General features: G+C 33.5%; 1 protein-coding gene across 1 annotated transcript in view; it reads left to right on the top strand.

Moving 5' to 3' along the window:
• The window catches only part of Malrd1 (MAM and LDL receptor class A domain containing 1), a 598,455-nt gene that overhangs the window by 254,957 nt on the left and 317,324 nt on the right, over positions 1-26,174 (top strand). Inside the window, exons 23-25 of the mRNA XM_074056557.1 lie at positions 1,046-1,156; positions 3,248-3,461; positions 24,384-24,631. Coding sequence (XP_073912658.1) covers positions 1,046-1,156; positions 3,248-3,461; positions 24,384-24,631 — 573 coding nt within the window. The remainder of the gene's footprint in view (positions 1-1,045; positions 1,157-3,247; positions 3,462-24,383; positions 24,632-26,174) is intronic.

Raw genomic sequence — 26,174 nt, 5'->3', positions numbered from 1 at the left:
TTACTTATTTAAGATGTGGAACTATTCCTCTTTTCCCTATTATTATCAGTCACTGTCTTGGTGGCTTATTTTTATTCAAAAAGATGAACCATTGTTTGCCTGATGAGACAAATCCAAATTCTTCTTTAGCATAAGAGTATAGTACTATGTTAGCCAGCTTTCCATCACTATAACAAATACCTGAGATAATCACCTTATAAAGAGAAAGGCTTGTTTTTGGAGACAGTTTTGAGGTTTCAGGCTATAATCGGTTGGCTCCACTACTTTTGGGACTATGGCAAGGCAGCACTTCATAATGGAGTTCATGGTGAAGCAAAGCCACTCAGCTTATGGCCAGGATGCAAAAGAGGTGGAAAAACAAGGCCTGGTGTCACAATCCTCTTTAAAGTCACACCCCCACAATAACATAAAGACCTCCCATTAGGCCCCATCTCTTCAAGGTTTCACCATTTCCCCATGGTGCCAGCGTAGGGACCAAGCTTCTACCACATGGACCTTTGGGGGACACTTACAACCCAAACCACAGCAAGTATCAGTGGCTGATGAGGATTTGTTGCTATCAAGACTGTTGTGTGGAGAACTCTTGCAGCATGAGTAATTGTGCACTTGTATAATCCATCTGTCCTGTTATGATTGAGCGGGCTCAGCCTGCACCATGACTGTTCCACTGAAACCAACTGGGTGAGGAAGATCATTCTCAAAATTGAACCACATACATATTATTTAATATGTAAAATACCAGCTGTTATGACTGCAAGATTTTTATAAAGCTGATGTAGTTGAGTTCTTAATGAAATGTTGTCCAGATAACTTAGGACTTGATTGACAGATATTCATGCATGGCTTTATTATACAAAGCTTCTGAGGTACCCCTGGGGCACAGTGCTGAAGCTTCATGGTAGAAAACAAAGACATCTAATAAAAATGTCCCAGCATTTCTCCCAGGGACTTTGTATAGATATTAAAAATTCTAAAAATCACTGGGAAATGCCACATGTTTAAAGACAAAATATTTCAGCAGCTATTACTTGATTTATCTCTGCAGGTACTCATCAAGAAAGGCAATCTTACTTCCAAAGTGTGGGCTCAAACTGGACAGCAAGGTGCACAGTGGAAGAAAGTAGAAGTATTTTTAGGCGTTCATTCCTATTCACAGGTTTGTAATCCAAGTAGTTAAGTGAAGAAAGAGTTTTGTTAAGTTTTTTCTTCCATATTAGGTTTTTTCATTCACTCATAATCTTTATTTCCTCCTATTCCCAATTTGATGTGTTGTATCAATGCACAGCATTAACACTATAGATGGCATTTTCCATAAGGAATTTACCTTTTTAGAAAGCCCTAACTTTCTCAATTAGACAATTGTACTTCTAGGAACACTGAATTTAAGTGACAATCTTCCTCCATTTCCCAGTCAGCTTCTCACATACAAAGAACACCTCCCTCAATTTTAGAAATATATTCTCAGAGATTATCATAAAGTCATTTCAAATATAATTTAAAAGATAATCTTTCAAAGGGATATACATGATTAAACCTTATTATAGGTGCTAGATCCATATGAATCAAAAAGTTTTGGGGAGACATGCTATTGTGTCATGCTGTATTCATCTTCATTTAGATTACAATAATATTTGGACCTTAAGACTAACGTATATCTAATAATTGAAGAAACATTCAGGGCAAAGGGAGCAGCTCAATTGGTAGAGCACTTTACTGGCAATCACGATGCCCTGAGTTTAATTCCCAGTACTGAACAAAAAGTTCAGGTAGTACAAAGTACTATGTAGATGAAAATTTTTAACTGAAAATAATTATGTGATAAGATATTTGGTATGAGTTTCATTTTTATGGATTATCAAAAATCAAGAGCTCCATGGCCTCCTTGGGAATTTGCTTGGAAGATGAAGTTTAGCTGTTAAAATATCTTTAGATTTGGATAAGTAGAATAAGAATCCAGAGCCAATTATATATAAGAACATTTTCTTCTTAGCCTTACTTACCTGGAGCTTAATTCCATGAATTTAGAACCACTTGTCTCTAGACAGAAGGGATAAAAGATCCTTGCTTAATATTGCATTTGTTATCTTCTGTATGCGCATCAGAGGTTGCCCAACTGACTGTGAATATCCAATAAATATATTCGTGGTCTTGTGCTTTCTCTGCTTAATCAACCCTTCCTAGCTCCAATGGAAGCATAGGCTGGATACAGTTCTACAAACCTACTGATGTAGCATTATGTCCATTTTATTGGAATTATATCTGTAATAAATCCCATGTACTTTTTGTCTCCTACTGGAATATCTAATTTTTCTATGAATCATTCATAGATGTTTTAGTATCTGGACAAGAAGTTCAATCTAAAGAAGCAAAGATTGGATAGCAATGTAATGACTTGGTACAACCTGATTGTATTATTAGGATTCTAAGCATTCAACCTCCATGGTCCTTAAGCTGAGGCAAAAAGAACCCTCAGCAAGAATATGTAGAAAGTTCTTCTGCTAACATGCATAGGCTTCCATCCCAGGAAATAGGTTCTTAACTAGTTCTGTGCACATAGAATATTTGGATGGTAAAATTTGTTCAAAATATATTAAGAGGGATTTCAGCAAATAAAATTGATTATTATTAATTTAGTTTTTCTAAAATTCTAATTTTTTACATGTGAAAATTTGACTGAAGAGAGTTGTATGCATGTCGTTCAATCTTAAAACTAAATATTAATAATGCTTGTGAACATTTGAATCACTCATTTGCTCAATAGCAGCTTACTGAGTATATACTATGCAAGCATATTACTGTTTTTAGAAGATACAGTGATGAGTCTGCACACAACTAATAAACCTTCATTCTTGCATTATTATTCCCTTTAGCTCATAACTCTGGAGTAAAAGTACAAGAAAATTTCAGAAATTGCATAGTGACACAGCACTGGGATGTTTATATAGGTTTATTTAGAAACCCTTGAATTTAAACAAAATATTAAAATTATAATATTTTTATAATCAGAGCAATCATATATACAGTACTTACTAAATGCTACATGCTTCTATGAATTTAGAAATACTCTTAGTTTTCACAATAATCTACAAATTACACACTATAAAAGATACATATTCCTCCTATAGAATAAATAGAGTCTCCATTCTATAGCATAGAATGATGCATGGGTGATGTTGAGTTTGCTCTTGCTTTTAACTTCTTGACTGACAGCTTCAATGATAATTGGCCTTTCCTATTTGTTTTTCAGATTATCTTCAGGGCAAGACGTGGAGTTAGTTACATTGGAGATGTAGCAGTGGATGACATTTCCTTTCAAGATTGTTCTCCTTTACTTAGCCCAGACAGAAACTGTACTGCTGAAGAATTCATGTGTGCTAATAAGTACTGCATTCCAAAGGACAGGCTGTGTGATTTTGTGAATGACTGTGCTGATAGTTCAGATGAGACTACTTTCATCTGCGGTAAGTAAGTGTTCTGTATTACACCTTACTTCCTCAGCCTTACTCAATGTGGCGTGTTCATAGTTGTGTAGGTTTATTTCAGTAGCAGATGCAGATAAAGTGACTTAACTATTTCAATCCATTCCTTTCTCTCCCTGAATACACAGTTTAGAACCATAATTTATTTTAAATTGATTGATTTTTTTTGTGCATCTATATCAAGTAATTGGGGTTAAATTGGAAAACAGGTGTCTTCGAAGACAAACAAAATGCAAGCATTTGCCATATGATTCTTTTTTGAAAAAAAGAAGAAAACGTCCTTCAAAATCAATCTATGTGGGTTGGTGAGCATCTATTTTCTGATACATTTCAGAAGGTTCTCATTTCTTTGTGTTAATGACTAGATGCAAGAAGTTGAAAAACAAAATGATATTATGATATTATATAAAATGCACAGAACATTCTCTCAAAGGAGATGTACATCAACTATTTAAAAATGTTGTAGGATATCAACTCATAATAAACAGTGCCCATTAAAAAAATCCTTAGCTCAATGAGCCATATGTGCTCATTCAGTTAATCCTGCAACATTGTGCAAGCACTGTCCAGTTGTTGCTTCATTTCATTGCAGATGAGGTGAATATGAATTGTTTAAATGTAGGTTGACAAGTTATTCATTCCACTATTATGACTTCTGAGCTAGAATACTGCAGTTTGATACTTTTTGCTTCTTGAAACCAAACCTGAAATATTAAGAAAAACTTTAGTATAACATGAACTCATACTTATATTGAACTTTAACTTCCAAAGCCTTTTTGTTTAGTGTTCTACACTTGATTTTCCCAAAAGCCCTGAGATGTTATTAGTTCTTTCCATGAATGAGGCTACCACTACTGTAATTAAGATTTTGTTAAAGTTCATACGTCTGTTACTAGCAAAGCTGATCACAGGACTCAAGTACTTTGATTTATAATCTGGTGCTTTTACCCAAATTAGCATACCAATTCTGCATAATACAAAAATATTTTATAAAAGTAATATCTATAGGTAGAAATTCTAATTATATCATGGACCTATTTCTTCCTTGAATTGTGGATCTTATTTCTTATAACACCCAATTTTATCATATATAAACTGAGCAAAAATACTGTTAATCTTGAATTTTGAATTTATTGACATTTATCTTTACCCTTGAATATTTTTGACATATTATACATAAGGTTTACATCAAATTCTTGTTCAGTTTCTTCATTGTCATTTTTGTTTAAATTTCATATGAATCTATCAGATTATAAGTTCAATAGAGAAAATCTTATGCTTTTAAATTTCACTTGTAGTGTTGTGAAAGTTCTCTCATACATAATTTAATGTATTTTTTTTCAGAATTTAAAATGGCAATTTATTTTAGGTTACACTTTTCTTAGCTGTTTTCAGACTCTAAAATCATGGGTATTTCTAGGAATTGCTGTGTCTGGCAAAGTATGGTTATGTACTAAGAGTGTAAAAAATGTATTGAAAACTTACCGACTTGGAAATTCTATGTGAGGCATAAAGGCAGAAGCTAGTTGAGAGAGAATTGTGCTAGAAAGTGCTTTTTGTTGAGCTGATTGCTAAATCCCTTTAAGTTTTTAGTGGCCTTATTTGTATCAGTAACACTGGATCAATAATGCTAAATTAATTCTCAATACTAAATAGGAAAAAGAAAACCTTTGCAACTCCTTAGAGCAAATAAACAACAAAAAGGTAGAATAAACTCTAAAAGTAGCTTACATTTCAAGATTGGTTCACATAAGAATGATTCTTTCTATATAACATTGCTTATTTTTTATTATGCATTTAAAAATTCAAATGTATTTCAAGTCTACTGGTCTTAAATGTTGTTTTAATTATAGAGTGGCTAGAATCTGCTATAGGAATTATGAGTAGTGTTATTATCCTGAAATATGCTATAAATTTTGATGTTATAATTAGACCCAGAAGAATAAGAGAAACAAATTAAAAGATTCACTAAAAGAATCACCATAGCAACTGATTTTAAAAGTTTAGATGGCAACCAACAAGTATTTGAACTTAAAGTATACGTTTTATGAAAATTTTAAGGTTGGTTATATATAACTAGCACAGAAAACTATTGGAATATTATTAGGTAGAAATTCATCATCTACAAATAGCAGAAAGAATGAAAAAATTCATCCCTGGGCATAGACTCTTATGGAAAAGAAAAAAAAATAATCAATTGTAATACACAAGAACGTGCTGTTTACATTTTATATAAATCAATGTTAGACTCTAAAGGCAAAACCTATCTGAAAAAAGTGAAAATTTATATGTTGACTCATCATTTCTAAAATATTTTAACATTTCTAAAATACAGGAGATTGTCAATGAAAGTGATCTGCATATCTAAGAAATGCAAACCCTTGCTTGAATATGATTACATTGATACAGAGTACCTTTCGGAAAGGAACCATATATTTTCTGTTTCCTTATACATTTTAATTAGCAAATTTATTGATATATAATTGAGAATACCTCTGCACTGTGATAAGAAAGGAAGCTGGATATTTGGTCAACATAATTGGTCAGCATCCTGAATCTAATGGGCATATGTAACACTGTTCATCAGCTGCAGCCATCTCCTTTCTTAAACACAAACAGAACTTTTTTTTTGAGAACAAAAAGGTTATGTTTTTCAAACATTAAACAAATTTCAACCTTTTGGGTGGGCTAATATCATATAGAATATGTGATTTTTTTTTAGTATAAATCTTGATACCTAGAAAAATTCTTATTTGTTAGAACTTAAAAGACATTTTTAATAACCAATGACCCCCCAAAATAATGAAATTAGAAAATATTCTTAACCAAACAGTAATTCATAACAAAACGTGAAATCTTGTTAAATAAGTATTAAGAGAAATTTTTATTAGCCTTTAACCCTCACAGAAGAAACTAATTAGCAACTGTCTGTCCATGGCACATACTTGTAATCCTAGCTACTTGGGAAGTTGAGATTGGGAGAATTGAAGTTAAAGGCCAGCCCAAGAAAAAAGTCCTTGAGAGAGACCTCATTCCAACCAATAGCTAGATGCAGTGGTCACTATCATCCCAAGCTATGTGGGAGACTGAGATCAGGAGGATCATGGTTTAGGCCACCCCAGGGAAAAACTTGATGATAGGCCATCTCAATGGACAAAACCTGGGCATGGTGGAGTGTGCCTGTCATCTCAGCTATATCAGGAATGTAAATCAGGAGGATAGTGGTGTGGTTCAGGCTGACCTGGATAAAAAAAAAAACAAAACCATGAACCTATCTCCAAAATAACCAGAGTAAATAGGACTGAAGGCATGTCTCAAGTGGTAGAGTGCCTGTCTATCAAGTGTGAAGCCCTAAATTCAAAATCGTAGTACAGTCAAAACAAAGAAACATGAAAAGGAAAGAAAAAAAGAAAAAAGAAGAGAAACTAATGAGTAGCATAAGTTGATGAAAATGAACACAAATATAAGATATTCAGGATTGGAAAAGACTGATAAAATTTTCAAAACCCTGTCAAAACCAAGAAAAATAGAGAAGACAGAAATATAAAATTAATTTCATGCATATTTTTGGCATTTTTATATGTAAGACAATGTTGGAAACACCTAAATTTATATCAATAAATAAAATTTTTCTCATGAGTATATACTGTATGCTTACATTAAACAGAAAATATACTCATTATATAGATAGATAAATAAACCACACATAAATGCACACAAATGCATGCATACATGTGTGTGCATATGCAAGTAGCATGGTACCACTAATCCTGAATTAGAAGATATTTAAGCAAATTATTGAAGGGTATTTGGGATCTGTTATTTTTTAGTTTAGTGTTTCTTTATTATAGCTATCCTGGTGGATATAAGGGAAATCTCATTATGGTTTTAATTTGCATTTCCCTAATGACTAGAGACCATGAACTTTTTTCTTAAGCTTATTAACCATTTGTGTATTTTTGTTGGAGGAATGTGTGTTAAAATTTTTACCCACCTTTATAAGATCATCTTTATAAGATTATTTAGCGTGTTTTGAGTTGTGGGACTTCTTTATAATCCTGGATATTAAGCCAATGTCAACTATATATTACAATACTCTTATTCTGTAGGTTGTCTTTTTAAAATTATTATTTTAATAGGCTTTATTGTTCACAATAAAACTGAGTGGAAAGGGCAGAAAATTCCCACATGCCCCCTGCTCTCATGCACACACAACCTCCCCAACTATCAGTGAAAGTGGTAGAATTGCTGCAACTGATGAACATACATTCATGAAGCCCGTAGTTGATATTAGGTTTTATTCTTGGTGTTACATAGTCTGAGTTTTGACCAATGTTGAAAGGAATGTATCCCCTATAATAGTATCATACAGTGTAGTTCCACCCTCCTAAAAATGTGTGCTCTACCTGTTCTTCTTTCTTTCCCACACCTCCCAACCCCCCCACCACAACTCTGATTTTTACTATTTCCATAGTTTTGCCATTTCTGGAATGTCATACATTTGGAATCCCATGGAATGTAGCATTTTCAGAATTCTTATTCCAGTTATTAATACACATTTAAGGGGTTTTCATGGCTTTATAGCTCATTTCTTTTTTGGGCTAAATAATATTCTATAGTCTGAAATACCACATTTTATTTCTCCCATTCACCCACTGAAAAACATCTTGGTTGTTTCTAACTTTGGCAGCTATGAATAAAGATGCTATAAACATGCACATGCAGGGTTTTTTGTATATAAATTGTTACCACTTTGGGGAAAAATCAGGGAGTTTGGTTGCTAAGTCAATATGGTACACTATGTCAGATGTGCCTTTTACAAATATGTCTTCTATTCTGTGGCTTTTTTTCTAATTTGCTTTGCAGTGTCTTTCACAAACATCAGGTACTTTTTAAGTGTTTTTACTGTTTATAGTACTGGGAACTGAACTCAAGACATCATACTTGCCTAGTCAAGTACCCTACCCCCAGCCCTTTTGCTTTTAGTTTGTTTTTCAGGTAAGGTCTCACACTGATTTATCCCAAGCCAGATTCAGATTAAGATCCTCCTGTGTTTGCCTCCTGAGTAGCTGGGTTTACAGGCATGCACCACCAAATTCAAAAAAGGATCAGTTTTTATTTTAATAAAATCCAGACTTTCAGTTATTTCTCTTGCATCTTTAATATTGTGTTTTTGAAAAATTATTTCCATAGCAAAAAGTTCTTATAATAACTTTTGTTATTTTCGCTATGAGTGCCTGCATTAAAAGAATCAGAAAGATCTCAAATAAACAAGAACAGGAAAACCCAAAAGCAGTAGACAGAAAGAAATGATAGAAATTAGGGCAGAAATTCATGAAATGGAGACTAAAAGAATATACAAAGAATCAATGGAACAAAAAGTTGGTTCTTTGAAAAAATAAATAAGATTGGTAAACCTTTAGACAAACTAACCAAAAGAAAGATGGAAAAGATTCAAATTAGCAAAATTATAGTTGAAAAAAGGGATACCACAAAAAATACCAATGAAATTTTGAAGATCATTAAGGAATACTTTAGAAACTTACATTCTAATAAAGTAAAATCTAAAATAAATGGATGAATTTCTAGATGCATATCACTTACCTAAATTGAACCAAGAAGATATAAATTACTACACAGTTCTATAAAAAGCAATGAAGTTGAAGCATTAATAGAGTCCCCTAATAAAGAAAACCCCAGATGGATTAACTGCAAATTCTAACAGACCTTTGAAGAAGAGCTAAAATCAATGGTCCTCAAACTATTGCATAAAATATAAAGGAAAGAAATGCTACCATACTTCTATGAAGCCACTATTACCCTGATTCCAAAACCAGATAAGGACATGATGAAAAAAGAAAATTATACATCAATTTCTTTGATAAGTATAGACACGAAAATCTCAATTAAATGCTTACAAATCAAATTCAATATCATGTTAAAAAGATCATATACCATAATCAAGTTGGTTTTATTTCAGATGTTCAATATATGGAAATCAAAAAATATAGTATAACACCTGAGACTGAAACTACTACAGGAAAACACTTGAAAGAAGCATTGAACTCCAATTGTTAAGGAAACAAAAGCAATGACTAACAAATTATGTCAAATTAAAATTTCTACACATTAAAAGAAACAGTTACCAAAATCAAAAGACAGCATACAGAATGGGAGAAAATCTTTGCCATCTATTCATTGGACAAAGGATTAATATCCAGAATATATAAAGAGCTCCAAATATTAAATACCAAAGAACAAACAATCCATTTTATAAATGGGCAAAAGTACAAATGACCAATAAATACGCAAAGACATCTTTAACTATAAAGGAAATGCAAATCAAAACAACACTGAGATTCCATCTCATCCCTGTAACACTGGCAGTCATCAAGAAAACACAACAAATGATGGTGTCAATGTGGGTTAAAAGGAGCCCTTACACCCTGTTGCTGGGAATGTAAATTAACACAGTCACTATGGAAATAAGTGTGGGATTTCCTTAAAAACCTAAAAATTGAATTAGTTTGTTATCTTGCTAAACCTCTCCTGAGCATATATCCAAAGGAATCTAAGTCAGCATACAACAGAGATACTTACACACCTATGTTTATAGTAGCAGTATTCACAACAGCCAAGCGATGGAATCAACACAGGGGCACATCAAATGAGGAATGGATAAAGAAAATGTACATATATACAGTAGAGTATTATCCAACCATAAAGAAATATTTGTATTTATAGGAAAATGTGTGGAACTAAAGATCATCAGGTTAAGTGAAATAAGTCAAAATAAGAAAGAAGAAAAATCACTTGTTTTTCTCTCATGTTTGGATTCTAGACCTAAAAAGATGAATGGCATGAGTATGAAGTGGAGACTGTTTGGGGGGTGGGACCAGTGAGGGGGATGGTGAAAGGAGAGAGTAAAGGCCAGTGAATGTGACTGAAGTACTTCACGTGCCTGGATGAAAACAGAATAATGAAACCTGTTGACATTTGTTTAAAGGGGAATAATGGGGACAAAAATGAGTAATAGAGCAGGTGAATTTGATCAAAGTATGGTATATCTATGTATGCAAATTTCACAATCAATCCCCTTTGTACAATTAATATATGCTAATAAAATCAATCAAGCAGTAACCAAATAATATCTTCGAGGGATTCATGTGTATATTAAAATTTGAAAAGCAGCAATTTAACTTATACAAAATTTTTTTAGGTTTTAACTTGGGGCCTCATCCTTGCTAAGCTGGTATCTTACTGCTTGAACCATTTCACCAGCCCTTGTTCTGGTTATTTGGAATACTGCAGTGAATAATAGACACAAAGTTCCCATTTTCATAGAACTACCATTGTGGTTGGTGATGGTGATGGGGAACATGAACTTCAAATAAAATAAGTCAAATAACATGATATGAATATTTTATGGCAAATATTATCATAAGAAATAATGCAAGGAATGTAATGTGAAAGAAATGCTTAGAGTAGGTGATTGCAATCATAAAAAGAACAATCATATCAGCTCTCATGAAGAAACTGATGCTTGAAGTGCAAAAGGATTGATCCAGCCAAATAGTATATTATACAATAGGGTAAAATTCAAAGTATATTTAAAAAGTCAGCCACAATTAAAATATATTCCTTTTAATATTATCACCATATCAATAGTAATGTTTGATTTCTATAAATGTATAAGTAAAATTTCACTTCCCACTTAGTTATCCTTTGGAACTTTTTTAAAGTTGACTTGTTTTCATCTTGACTGCCCTGTCTCCTATGTCATAGCAGATTTCTCTAACTTTCAGGTAAAAAGATCAATTTGGGAGGAGTAAGGTATATGATTTATGCTTCAGCTCTTACTTTTAAGATGACAACTCTCCCTCTCTCTCTCTCTCTCTCTCTCTACATATATATATATATATACATATAAACAACTCTATTATATTCAGTTTAATGTTCCATTTGACACTATCTCATATCAAAATTTGTTCTCAATTTTGGCAAAATGAGTGTGACAGTATAGCCTGCCTATTTTGGACTCCTGTTTGTGTTATCCTGGATACTGAAAAACCTCAAATGTAGATAATTATAGGTGTTCCTTAACTTACACTGTGGTTATATCCTGATAAACTCATCATATGGTGAAAGTATCATTAAGTTAAAAATGCATTTAATATACCTACCAAACATCATACCTTAGTAACACAGTATGCTGTAAAATACTGGCTATTTACCTTCATGACTGCATGGTTGACTGAGAACTGCTCAGTCCTGTAAGAAGCTCTTACTGCATACCACTAGCCCAGGAGACTATCAAAATGCAAAACATAAAGTATGGCTCTTTAGAATGTGTATCTTTTTTGCACATCATAAAGTCAGAAACTTTTAAGCGCGCATGAGTTGGAGAGCTTATGCTTATTCTTAGTCAATAATCATTAAAAAATCTTAACAAATATTTTGAAATTAGCACTCATATTTGTATGACATATTACTATCACATTTTCTTTCATTTATTTATTTGGTAAACATTGGATCCCTCGAATAAAAGTAGCCCTGGGACAAAAACAAAGAAAAGCAAGATATGACCTGAATAATTCTGGAGATTCTTGCCTAGTAAAGGAGATAGGTACATAAACATTTACATTTTGAGAGAGAGGTAGAGTTGAGTACAAATTACCTCTGGAGGGGAGAGAAGGAGATAATTAAATCATACTTAAGTACTAATTCCAACGTGGGCTTGCATAAAACCAACACATCATCTTGAAAGCAACCAGTGTGCTTTCAAGGACTGTATTCATCATAAACTGGAAATAACTTTTGTTTTCTTTGGGAGGTTATGTTAGAAAGTAGGTCAGACATCATAATGTTAATAAGCCAGGCTTCCTGTGAAGGATCAGCTAAGCTTCACAAATTCATTATTGCAGGCTGTGGCTGAGTGACTGGGGTTTAGGAACCTTTCAATGTCTTTCCAAAGTTATTAGAAGTGATCATTGCTCTCATTTACCCAGTGTTTTACAGAACATAAGTTACAGCAATATTTTCCAGATGATGAAATCAAGTGGTAAACAAGGAAGAAGAAATTATGTGTGAGGGGCTTCTCTAATTCTTTCATGGGATAAATCAGATTTTCTGAGTACTTTGTATATAAAACTCATTGTGAGTTTTCAAAAGACTGATATTATCAAGGGAATTTTCCCAAATTATCTGTGGCCTAAACCATTTTTTTATGGAAACAAATATATTCTATATAAGACAAATTTTTCTGTGAAACACAGTTAGGAAAGTGTGAGTAAGGGTTATAAAATTATTATTGCTTCATGGAAATAATGAGGAAATGCAAATAAAATAATTACATTATAAATACCTCCTGATATCACCCAATAATCATTAATAAATGACATTAATGGGTTTATAGGAAATTACAAAGTTAATACAGAAAAATTCTGTATGCCCCTCAAGTAGTGAACTCAGGTATATAACAATAGTACAATATAAAAATCAAGACATTGATATTGGTTCAATATATGTATTTTATTACATGTGTAAATTTGTGTTATATTCTCTGCAATAGTATGTTCTATCTCCATTCATATCTCCCTTGAGCCCCCACTTCACACTCTTCACATCCATAACTTTGGGAAACTACTGCTTTCTTTTCTATTTCTATATTTTTTCATTATAATCTGCTACTTTTCTTTTCTACCTTTTGTCATTTTATAAATGAAATCACATAGTATGTGGCCTTTTGAGATTGTCTTTTTTTCTGGTCTTGTTATAATCCCTTAGAGATCCGTAAGTTGTGCATACAAATCATTTGATCCTCTCTTTTTGCTCAGTAGTGTTCTATGGTATGTGTGTAACATCCCCCAATACTATTTTCCAGGATGCCTGTATCATTTGATATTACCACCAACAATGTATGAGAGATCCAATTTCTCCAAGACATTGTGATCTTTTGGTATTGTAATTACTATAATTTTTGCTGCTCTTCTAGGTGTGGAGAAATACCTCATAATAATTTAATTTCCATTTCCCTGATAACTACTAATATTGAACATCTTTTCATGTGTTTGCTACCTGTATATCTTTGTTGGAATGTCTCTTCATTTCTTTTGCCTGTTTTCTTATTGAACTGTTTTCAGTGGCTGAGGTTTGAGAGTACTTTATGCATTACAGATAGTTGAGTGGGAAATATTGTCTCCCAAGTTTCAGAGTTTCATTCTCTTCATCCCTTCACAGAATCATTTGGAGAACAAACACTTTTAATTTTGATGAAGTAAAATGTATTGTTCTTTCCTTTTAAGGTTCATGCTTTTTATATCATGTCTAAGAAATTTCATCAAGTTCTAAGTCCCAAATGTTTTCCTTTCTTCTAAAAGCTATATAGTGTTACATTTAATACTGAAGCTTGTGAAGTACTTTGTTTGTTTTTATAGGGTGTTTAAGATTTAGGTGATGATTCTTTTTTTTTTTTGACCCTGTAGTTATCCAGTTCTCTCACACCATGGACAATATTCATTTTTTATTTAATTGCTTTTGCATCCTTGTCAAAAATTAGGAAATTGCATTGTCTGGAGCTTGTTTGGCATTGTCTATTAGTTGTGTTGATCCAATTGTTCTTTATTATGTTCTCTATTATGGTTTAAATATAGACTATCTAACAAATGTTCATGTTTGAAGGCTTAATCCTCAACTTGGGACTATTGGGAGGTGGTACAATATAAAATATGTGAAATACTGCTGGGCACTAGTGGCTCATGCCTGTAATCCTTGCTACTTGGGAGACTACAATTGGGATGAAGCCAGCATAGGCAAATAGTTCGTGAAACTGCATCTCCAAAAAAATAACCAGAGCACAATGGACTGGAGGTGTAGCTCGAACAGTAGAGCACCTGCTTTGCAAATATGAAGTCTTGAGTTAAAAAAAAGAGATTTTAGGAAAACAGCTCTGTTTTTAGAATAATATCTTTCAACCTTATAGAATGTTTACTTGTTTACTCCTTTTGTTAGGCTGTAGACTCCACAAGAATCCTTAACAAGGTAATTGATAAGAATCTTTTGTGACTAAATATTCCATATGCCACAGATGGCCAATCAGTAAGACTGAACGCTACTGTTTGATTATTAAAATGCTAAATTTGTGTTCTAGCTTTCACATAGGTTTCCTTTATGGTTTTACTTTTGGCATGGATTTCTGTGAATTTTCAACTCTTCCACTGTCATTTTTTTTGTGAGCATATGGAATAAATGAAATTTAAATGCCAGCATAAAAATACATAAAACAAAAAACAACTGAAAATCAGCTATGAAAAGGTTAGATATCAAAACATAAGAAATGTAGGAATCCTTTCACTCAGGTTTACGTGTGTGTATACACAAACACTTTGTGTGTATAACACAAATGGTTTTTATTATGGAAACATTAATAAAAGAGTTAGAATATTTAAGAAATTGGAACATAAAATGATAATAAAGGGGACTGGTACTTCCATCCATGACAGAAAAGCTGGTACTGGGCTCATTCTTCAACAAAGGCAACTACAGAATAAGACAATATATAAAGGCAAATGCTTTCAGACATTAAGCAAGGAGAATAGGATTGTATATTTGTATTACAAAGGAAGAAAGCTCTAAAATCACTGGCTTACCTCTCCAAGGTTAGAATATTTAAGAAATACAGAAACTAAACACAAAATATTAGAAGGAAAAGACAAAGATTGAGACCTAAATTAAAAATAATAAATTATAAACAGTAGGAGATGGTTTAAAAGGCCAAAATTGTGTCTTTGAACATAAATCCCCAATGAAACTGATGAAAAGGGAGGAAATACAACTTAGAAGAGTCAGTAAAGAGAGGCTAAATGTACCACAAACCCACTGATATGAAAGGAATCTTAGCACATAATTTTTATTACTTTAACTTGACAGTATTACTGTACATTTTGTGAATAATTGTTTTCTAAAAAATTTAATAGCTTAAAGGAAACAATTGAATACTTTTAAAAACAACTAAACAAAACTGAAAGAAATCTACATGAAAGTATATGTATTACAGAAAATGAATTTTTCCATAAACTCAGTTTAATCTCTGATGGCTTGCTAGCAAAATCTTGTAAATTTTCAAGTATGAAATAATATGCACTTACACAAACTCTTTAAGAAAATAAAAGACAACTTCTTCTAACTCCTTTTAACAATTTTATTTATAGCAGTGTCTCTTTTCTGCTGCCTCAGACTGAGTAATGAATAAAAATAGATGTTTATTTGCATTCTGGTTCTGGAGGTTGGGAACTCCAAGAGCATGGTGCTGGCAACTTGTGAGGCCCTTCATAGTGCATCTAATATAGACCAAGGACCAGCAAGCACAGGTAAGACAGAGAGAACCAGAAGCTCAAACTCCCACAGTAACAGCACTAATCCACTTAACCACCTCATAAAGGTCCCACCTATTAATGTCACCAAAATGGCAATTAAATTTCAACAGGAACTTTGGGGAAGACCTTGAAGTCATAGTGTCTAAAAGCATAAAGTACTCAGAACTATATTTAATTAAGGTGGAAACTACAAAATACCGTTGGGAGAAATTAGAAAAGAAAGTGTTGAGCTCTGTCATACAACACAGTGCTTATAGCTCACAATCCTGGAATGTGCATCAACCATTTGTTGGGAGAACAGGTCTCATATAAAATGGTTTTACCACAACTAAAACAGTAATCAAAGGAAGAAGATTATCAATGAGTAGAACTAATTTTTTGAACATTTGATGAACAACCTATTTTATAGTCATAATTGTAATTGCTTAGCTTATAAATTAACTATTAATTAAAACAGAAAGTTGAACTTTGTAGTGAAAAAATGTAATGGGGTCCACTTTAACCAGATGTTCAAAGAAAACATTATTGAAATCAGGATAAATCAGTATTGTGCCTCTTGATAGGATGTGCTGAGATAATACAAAATTACTTCTGTAATATTCCTGCTGAAATGCATAACCTGAGTCTCATCATGAGGGTTTCCCTGACAATCCCAAGTTCAAGCATTTTCTATAAAAACTTGTCTTCATTTAATGTGTTTAGGCTAAGAAAGAAAAAAATGATGAGACGTTTTACAGATTAAGAGATTAAAGAATCATGACAGCTAAATGTAATGTGTGATCTAGGACTGGATCCTGACACAGGGAAATGCATAGTTCTATAGAAGAAAATTAGAGTAATTGAAAAAACTTAAATACAGACTATAGATCATATATTAATGTCAAATTTTCTGTTTTTTTTTTATTTTATTGTCACCATAAAAGAAAAACCTTGTTTACAAGAAAAGAATATGGAAATTTTTGTTGATAAAATGTCACCATTCCTCCATTTTACTTTGAAATGGTTCTGAAAAATACATCTCACTCCAGTCAGAATGACTATCCTTAGGAAAACAAACAACAGATGCTGCTGGTGATGATGTGGGGGAAAGGAACCCTTATATACTGCTAGTGGTAATGTAAATTAGTGTAGCACTATGGAAATCAGGATAGAGGGTTCTCGCCAAACTACAAATAGAACTAGCATATGATTCAGCTGTACCACTCTTGGTACACACCAGAAGGAATCTAACAGCATGCAATAGAGAGAGCTGCACACCCAAGTTTATCATAGCACTATTCGCAATAGTCAAGTTATGGAATCAGCCTACCTGCCCATCAACAGATGAATATATATATATACTAGATATACGCACCATAGTGGAATATTATTCAGGTATGAAGAAGAATGACATTATGTCATTTTCAGGAAAATAGAAGTAACTGGAGATCAGCATTTTAAGTGAAATAAATCAGACTCCAAAAGACAAATATTGCATGTTTTCTCTCATGGATGGATTGTAGATTTTTAAAAATAAAAAACATGAATATAGAAGGTGGAACATTTGGGGGAATGAGAAAACGAACTGGTAATGGGAGTGAAAGATGTTCAAAGTTTTATACATGTATTAAAATAGAATAATGAGACCTATTCTTTTAACCAATTAATACATGTTAATTGAATAAACATATGGGTATTCACATAGAACAATGGGAACTATGACCATTTATGAGTGTGGTTAAAGAGCAGGTGGAAGAAATTTTGCAATATCTTATAATTTTCTACACATTTGAAATAACTTCAAAAATAAAAAGTTACAAAAAATATAGGAATATTTAGAAAAGAAGAAGGAAGAAATGCTAACTTGGAAAACAAAATTTAAATGCCCGATATAAAAATAGTCATTTGTAAAGTAGATAACGTTTCAAATTTTAATTTTAAAGAGGAGGAAAATACAATTCAGTAAGCGTAGCCTTGCTAATGGGTAAATAATCAATGGAGACCAGTAACTCTTTGCCACACTACATATGTCAGGGAAATGGTTAATTTTCTAGGAAGAAAATGACAAACATTAACTAACAAAGCAACAGCACTTGAATGGAACATTGACTATTCAATAAAGTTATCAACAGATGTCTTCCAGTTTTTGTTTCCTGGGATACATACTGCTGAGTTCTATCAAATTTTAATGAAGTGATAATGCCCAAAGAAATGATTCTAACCACATAAAATGATAGAATTTATTTTATGAAGCTCATATATCAGTGATAAGGAAGCTTCCAAAAATTAAAAAGAGAACTACAGCTCAATCTCTCTGAGTATAAAAGTGCAAAAGCTTGCAATGATAGCAAACTGAAGTCAGTAACACAGTGAGATCATATGGTTTAAAATAAGTATCTTACAATTTATTTCATGTTGTGGTTCATGTCCATGAGTGAGGGGCTGAATCTGGTCATGGGCTTTTTGCTGACAGTCTTGAGGCAGCCAGGACAACCACATACCAAGAGACAGGGAGCATGTGTGTATGATGTGTTCTTTTATTCTCTCTTAGGAAAAACCACCAGGATTCATCTTGGGGACTTGATAACCTTGTCTAATCTTAAGTACTTCCTGAAGGGCCCACCTTAAACACCAGAATTGATGATATTCACCAGGGACAAATCCCATTCAAACCATAGCAGTCCTGCTCCTCACCTCCTCAATATATACTCCGCAGTCATTATTGGTCCATATATGATACTTTTTTTTGGCAGTACTAGGGCTTCAACTGAGGGCCTTGTGCTTGTTAGGCAGGTGTTGTATCACTTGAGCCACACCCCCAGCCCTTTTTGATTTGGCTATTTTTCTAATAGAGTCTTACATTTATGCCTGGGCCCATCTGGACTGCAATCTCCCTATTTATGCTTCCTGCATAGCTGGGATGACAGGGGTTCACCAGAGAATCCAGCTTTTTTATTGGTTTAGATGAGCTCTTCTAAACTTTTTGCCTGGACTGGCCTCAAACTGTAATCCTTCTGCCTCCACCTCCCAAGTGCTGGGATTAAAGGTTTGTGCCACCATGTGTAGCTCATTTCTCTCTTTTTTTCCCCACATCTTTCTCATTTGCACTCTGAGCCTGCCAGGACCACCAACAGCATCAATAAGCCCTACTCAGATCATTGGCTTACCTGGTATGTCAGTCAGCTTGCCATCATTATGCAAAATAACTTACAAAGAGAAAGGTTTGTTTTGGTTTATGGTTTTGGATGCTCCAGTCCATGATTGGCTGGGCCTATTGCTCTTGGGCCTCTGGTAAGCTGGATGGCAATGGTGGGAGTGTGTGTCACAGCAAACTGCTCAGCATCGCCAGGATCAAAAGAGGAGGAAGATGAAAGGACTGAGGTCTCACACAATCCCTTTCAAGGCCACACCCCCAATGACCTAACGACTTCCCACTAAGTCCCACCTCTTAAAGGCTCTACCACCTCCCAACAGCACCATCCTAAGGTCCAAGCCTTTAACACACGGCCTTTAGGGACATTCAGCATCCAACCCAGAGCACTGGATTCACAGCTAAAACTAATAAAAATAAGCACTTACTGAATGGCAAGTGTGGCATGGAATGTTATTTAATCATTATCTTATTTTATTTTTCCAACAACCTGATGAGGCAACTACTCTCATCATACTGACTTTACACAAGAGGAGCTGAGGTTGACAGAAGGTGACTTATGTGGCTGATGCAGCTGGCTATAAGGGCCTCTTTTTTACTACTCCAGCACCAGATTGGTTAGATGTAGACTGATGGTCTGCTGCTGTTAACACTTCCCTTTTTTTATTTTTTAAAAGTGATACTGGGGCTTGAACTCAAGGCCTCACACTTGCTAGGTGGCACTGTACCACTTGAGCCTCTCCACCAGCCCTTTTTTCATGTTGGGTATTTTGGAGATAGGGTCTCACAAACTATTTGCCTGGGCTGGTTTCAAACTGCAATCCTCCTGATCTCTGCCTCCTGAGTAGCTATGAGTACAGGCTTGAGTCACCAGCACCCAGCCTGACTGACTCTTGCAGGAGAGATTTCAATTCTTATGCCTGGCTTTTGACCTTTCAAATAAAATATAACACCTTGAAAAAAAAAAGCATCTTACAATATTTTAAGAATGTTTCAATGTAACGATCTGTAAGTGTAACCAAGTAAGTTTTTGGGAAAATATATAAGCTGATATGTGCTGAAAATATTCACGTTAAGCAACTGCTTATTACAGTGTACATAGAGTATTGCTTTAACATGCTAAAAATGATCTATCAAGTTATCGGAAAGCATGAAAGTATTTCTATTAAAATCAAGGGCATAGAAAGAAAAAACTACTAGTAATTTATCTATTTAATATTCTTATTATGGTTTTGGTAAATATATAACATATGATGAAATGAAAGAAAGCCAAATTACAATTATTTTAGAATATGATCATATATCTCAAAAGCCTGAGAATTATCTTAAAACAGGAAATGTTCCAGTGTCCGGTTATGTAGGTTAACCCCCTAAATTTAGGTCCACCTGGGTTATGTAGGGTTCTCCCAAAACTCATATCCACCTAGAACTTCAAAATGTGATATAATGTAGGTATAATTGAGTTATAATAAGATCATACTATGAGCCCCAGTACAATGACTGGCTTGAAGTTCGGACACACAGACAGAGGGAAGATGATGGGAAGAGTCACAGGGAGCATGTGGTGTGACTACAACAGCACATCTCCAAGTCAAGGAACCCTAAGATTGCCTGTACCCATCAGTACCTAAGAAGAGGCAAGGAAGGATTTTCCCCTAGGGCTGTTGATAGAGCATAGTTCTGCCAACACTTTGACCACAGGCTTCTATCCTGAAACAACTGTGAGGTAATAAAATACTGCTGTTTTAACCCCCCTGTTTGTGTTTGTTCTGTATCCCTAAGTCACAAATCAATTCTCAGTCACACAGCTAACACGTGCCCCACTGAGAACTGGAAACCAGCTTCTCTAATCATACTTTGGCTTGCTCGTTTTGATATCAGGATTATAAAATCTTGTCCTTTGCATAATTAGGGGGATGTTCTACAAGATAACAGTTTAGAAAAAAGTTTCATTACCCAGATAATTTACAGAATATGCTTTTTTAATATGTAGAAATAGTTCATATATTGTGGAGATTCTCAGAGCTTTAATGTGCTGTTTCTTTTTAATAATGATCTCCCAAATAGAAATGTAATTTACAGGACTTGTTCCATTCATTTGATTGCATAACCTTCTTCCTTTGAATGGCAAATTCACATGCATGAGATAGTTGTATTCAGATGAACAGATAAAGCAGTAAAAATTCCACAATGCCACCTCTGGAATAATCAAGTCAGTTTGCATGCATGCCAGCTTCATGAGCTGCCATGAGGCAGAGGTCTCTTAGAATGGATTTCCTTATATACATTTTCTTTTTGTGTGGTATTTGTAAATTTGCTTTCTTGCTGCATTCACTTCTGCCACTGCATACTCCATTAAAATGGGAATAGTATTACGGTAACTATATTGTATAATTATTCAACTGATAGCTCTACTACTTACAATATCATAATAAGCAAAGTACAACTCTGAACTTCAACTTTCTCACCAATCCAAATAAGCATCGTAACAATTGTAGAGATGATGTGAGAATCAAATGAAATGATACCTATGAAGAGAACACTCAGAACTGGCACCCATTCTGTTCCTACATGGCGGTCTCCTTTCCAGTCTGTTTACTATTTTAATAAATGTGCTTAATTTGTAAACTATATTCAATACATTTATAATGAATACATAAATTAATAGAATAATGAGATTTTCTTTTAGAAATTTAATTGTAGGTTCTTACAAGGAATTAGGTTATGGTCTTTTAAACTCATACCTTTTAAAATGAAATAATTTGTACTTGTAAAGATACTGATCAATGTGTAACTTATAGCATATGGAAAGGTGAAAATTAGTTTGATTGATGATACACCTGTAAACAATGTTAATCATGTCTTCATTCCTTGTGGCACACCTGTCTGGTGTTGGAATTAATTACACCATGAAACGTAAAGAACTATTTGCTGTTTTTCTCATTTGGCACCTACAGAAAATCATGAAATGTGAAATTTGAAGTTCTTCCTTCTCACCAGTGGTGTGAAATTCAAACAAATATGCTTACTTGGGCTTTGTTTATTCTCCACTGTGATGTCAGAATTTAAATTTCTCAAGAAACACATCTTCAAAACTCTGGTAAAGCCAAAATAAATACAATTTCTATTTAGAAATTCATATAACCCATGTAACTGTGCTTATATGGTTTTTCTTTTTAATCAAATCAAATCCATTTCAGCACCCATACATTATATAAGTGTATTTGTTTGAATTTCACTTCACTGTGGTGAGAAGGAAGACTTCAAATTTCATATTTCATTATTTCTTGTACTTGGTTTCCAAATAGTACCTTTTCTTTGTGGTTATATTCTGAGAGTTATCTAAATCTGGAAAAAATATTTAAATACATGAAATAAACTTCTTGTTCTTTGTAGTTAATAAAGTGAAGAATATGGAAGATGCAGGTTTTAATCATTATTTCTGTACCACATACAGAAGTACTAAAATGAAAGCAAAAATTTATCACACAAAAGAATTTGGAAATTATTAGAGTCCCAAATAATAGAATTAAGTATATTCTTCCACCAGAGTTGCCATGGATTCTGCAGGGCAGGTTAGTGCTCCTTTGGTCAGTGTGTTATAGAACAGATCCTTTAGTGCTTTCATGGAAAAATCATTCTTGTTCCTATTTAGATAAAATTGCCTTAAATTGTTTGAGTGATTGTTCAAATGAACTGTCTTTAAGAGAGTCATCTTTTTCTGAATACTTACAGACTTGCTACAATAGGTTCCTCCCAAGTATTTGTTAGTGTTTGGACACTGTCTCAAATATAATTATTACTTTACAGATTTTCATTTCATTGTAATATTAAAACAAAATTAATGAAGAATTATTGTTTTCAAAGAATTCTAAACAGGCAATTTTAGTACTTATAATCAAATTAATCACTCACTGGTTTTATGCAGAATCGTACATATTTACTTAAATAAATATTATCCGAAAAGTATCCTGAACACATAATTTTATAAGATGTGATTCCTTATATTGTAACATTCCATTTTATAAAGTCTTCATTGCCATTGCTAGCTTGATATATAACTGCAGCATTATAGAGTTGTCTCTGTAATTCCTAATGTAGAGGAAATACAGAGAAAAGCAATTTAAGCAAAGTGAGTAATAAAATACTTAAAATAATGGACCAGGTATAGTACCTCATAGCTGTAATACCAGCAACCACATGAGGCATTGATAGGATGATCACTGAGACTGACTCCATACAAAAACATGAAACCCTATTTGATAAAATAACTTAAGCAAAAAAGGGGCTGGAATTGTGCCTTAGGTGATAGAGTGCCTTTCAAGCAAGTGTGAGACCCTGAGTTCAAATCCAAGAATAAAAAAAAAATACCCATGGGTGGAACAGGTCTTATCTTGTGAGAGGGTTGGTACCAATGGGAAGGGGTAGGAGGTGGTGAAAGAGAGTGTGCAAATATTGTGTACACATGTATGCAAATGGAAAAATGATACCTGCTGAAACTATTGCAGGAATGGGATGACGAGGGGATAAAGGCTCATGATGGAGGGGTTGAATTCCAGTATGATATATTGTAAGAACGTTTGTAAATATTACAATGTACACCACCCACACAATAAAAAAGGAAAATGTCTCCAGGAACATAAAGAAGAAGAAGAAGGGAAAAAAAGCATCCTGGGAATTAAATGGGTATTTAATACAACTTCTATAATTTTTGCAACTTATTATAATAAATACAAATTATTGTATCTTTTACTTTGTATCATAGTTTTCTCATTTCTAAAATTAGTAAGTATTCTAAAGAGAATTACAATGATTAATAATAAATTTGTTTTAGGCAATATTTCCTGAGGTAACCTATACCTTCCTAAATTCTCTACCAAGACAGAAAAGAAGCAGTAAATTACATTGACTAAACAGATATTTAGAGGAAGAAATATGTGTAATGCTTAACAGTCTGGACAGGGTCCAGACTGGTCCAGAAATGAACTTACATAAGCCACAGAAACAGCTGTATATAACAAACTAATTTTTTTTCCCTTTCGTATTACCGGGGTTTGAATTCAAGGACTGATGCTTGCTAGACAGGAGCTCTACCACTTAAGCCACTCAGCCCTTTTTGGGTTGGGTATTTTCAATACAGGGTCTTTCAAACTATATTCTCTGGCTGGTTTTGAACTGTGACCCTCTGATCTCTGTCTCCTGAGTAGTTAGGATTATAGGTGTGAGCCACCAGTGCCCAGCTGACAAATTAAACTATTTGATTTAACTGTTGCTGTCATGATCCATTGTAAGGTTTTGACTATTACATGCTATAGCACGAACAGTGTAATTTTCAATTACATATTTTAAAGACCCTCAAATTTCTTTTCTCTCTAACATAAATATGGAAATGTTTTCTAGGTACCTCCATCAGGAGGTGTGATTTTGAATTTGACCTTTGTGCCTGGGAGCAGGATCAAGATGAGGACTTGGACTGGAGTCTGAAAGCTAGCAACATTCCAACTACAAGCACAGAGCCAGCTGTGGATCATACCTTGGGAAATTCATCTGGTCATTACATCCTTATAAAGAGGTTTTACCCACAACAACCCATGTGGGCAGCCAGAATATCAAGCCCAGTTATAAGTAAGAGAAGCAAAGACTGCAAGGTATGGGGGAAAAATTCAGAAATATTGTGAGCTATTTATAAAGTCAAATACAGAAAATAGAATGAGCAGAGCCACAACAAATACGAGTTTTTGAACCTATTCAACTTGGGAATGTTGGATATGTAAGGAAGAAGAATAGAAGAAATAAAAATGAAAGAGAATATTATTATAACTGTTGGAAGAATTTCTCTTATAGAAAAAAAATCCATGAATATTGGAGTTTTGATAACTGAAAAATTCCAGGTTTATTGTTTAATGACCATGGCTAATAAGAAGGAATTAAAACATCAGTAGCTTTCCCTGAAGGAGTTGAGTATTTATTAGAACTATGAGAATTTCACTCCCACCAATAAAAATTAGACAACAAAAGGCATAATTAAATATTTCTAAGAATTTCTACAGGCAAGACAAAAATATGACTTGATCTTTAGCTTGTGAAAATTTGAAGAAAACGTCTGCAATTTAAAAGATATACATATACATACATATATACATATGTGTACATATAAGGATTTATCATTTTGGGGGCCAAACAGTCTCACATGATGACTTTATATTTGAAGGGTTTTGTGGTACTCATCGTTTATTGTTTGCGTGGTTGCTTGTTTATATTCTATAAAAAGATTTGAGTCATCTAGACCGAGAACTACATTTACTTTCACATACAACATAAATTAAACACTCAGAGATGGTTTCACAAGATCCTTGCTAGTGAGAGACTGGTACATAAATAAATATGTTATTTACGATTAGGAAGAGAAACATAATCTCCATAAGATTTGATCACATGTATTCTGACTCTGGTGTTCCCCAAAGTTTAAATATTGAAAGAGAAATAAATTACACCCAAAAAGATGTTAGCTGACCAAGTCAGGCTAACAGACAGTTACATGGCAGAAACATTTATTGTTGTAAAAGTGATAGTATTCTGGTGTTCCTGTATCCAGAGTGGAGAAAGCCACAACCCTGGGACAAAGACATTTATTTGACCAACCTTTAACAAGTAGTAAGATTACCACTGTTAGAAACCTTAATCCATGTGAAACCTTTAGTTTGTCTGAGGAATTTCTCCATCTTATGTTATTTTCATATTTTAACTCTCCCAGAACCATCTCTTCTCTCAGAAAGACAGAGAGGATTTTCGGCAAGGGAAGTGGACTAATTAAGAGTTTTAGAGAGAGAAATTGGTCTTCAGTCCAGAACAGAAGTACAAGTCACAGAATAACCTTAAACTTTAAGTTAGCAAAAATTGAATTTTAATCATAGTTTTCATGTTCTTGCTATCTTGCAAATTACTGGATACTTTCTCTAAAATAAAAGTCAGACTCACCAGATTTTGTATAGGTTGAGTCTATGTCTAAAAATCTAACTATGTATATCTACAGAAATTCTGAAAATTATGAATTAATTTTAGTCTTAGAAATCTAATTAAATCCTAAATCATGAAATATATGAAATTCCACTTTTGCTTTTAATCGTTCCTAGTTAAATACTTTCTCCAAAAATGTTCAAAAATTTTTTTCATACTGTAGTAACAAAGAAT

The sequence above is a fragment of the Castor canadensis genome, chromosome 15 (assembly GCF_047511655.1).
Source record: "Castor canadensis chromosome 15, mCasCan1.hap1v2, whole genome shotgun sequence".
NCBI classification, from domain to species: domain Eukaryota; kingdom Metazoa; phylum Chordata; class Mammalia; order Rodentia; family Castoridae; genus Castor; species Castor canadensis.
Note: the sequence above shows the minus strand (reverse complement) of the source record. Positions and strands in the feature narration are given on the sequence as shown.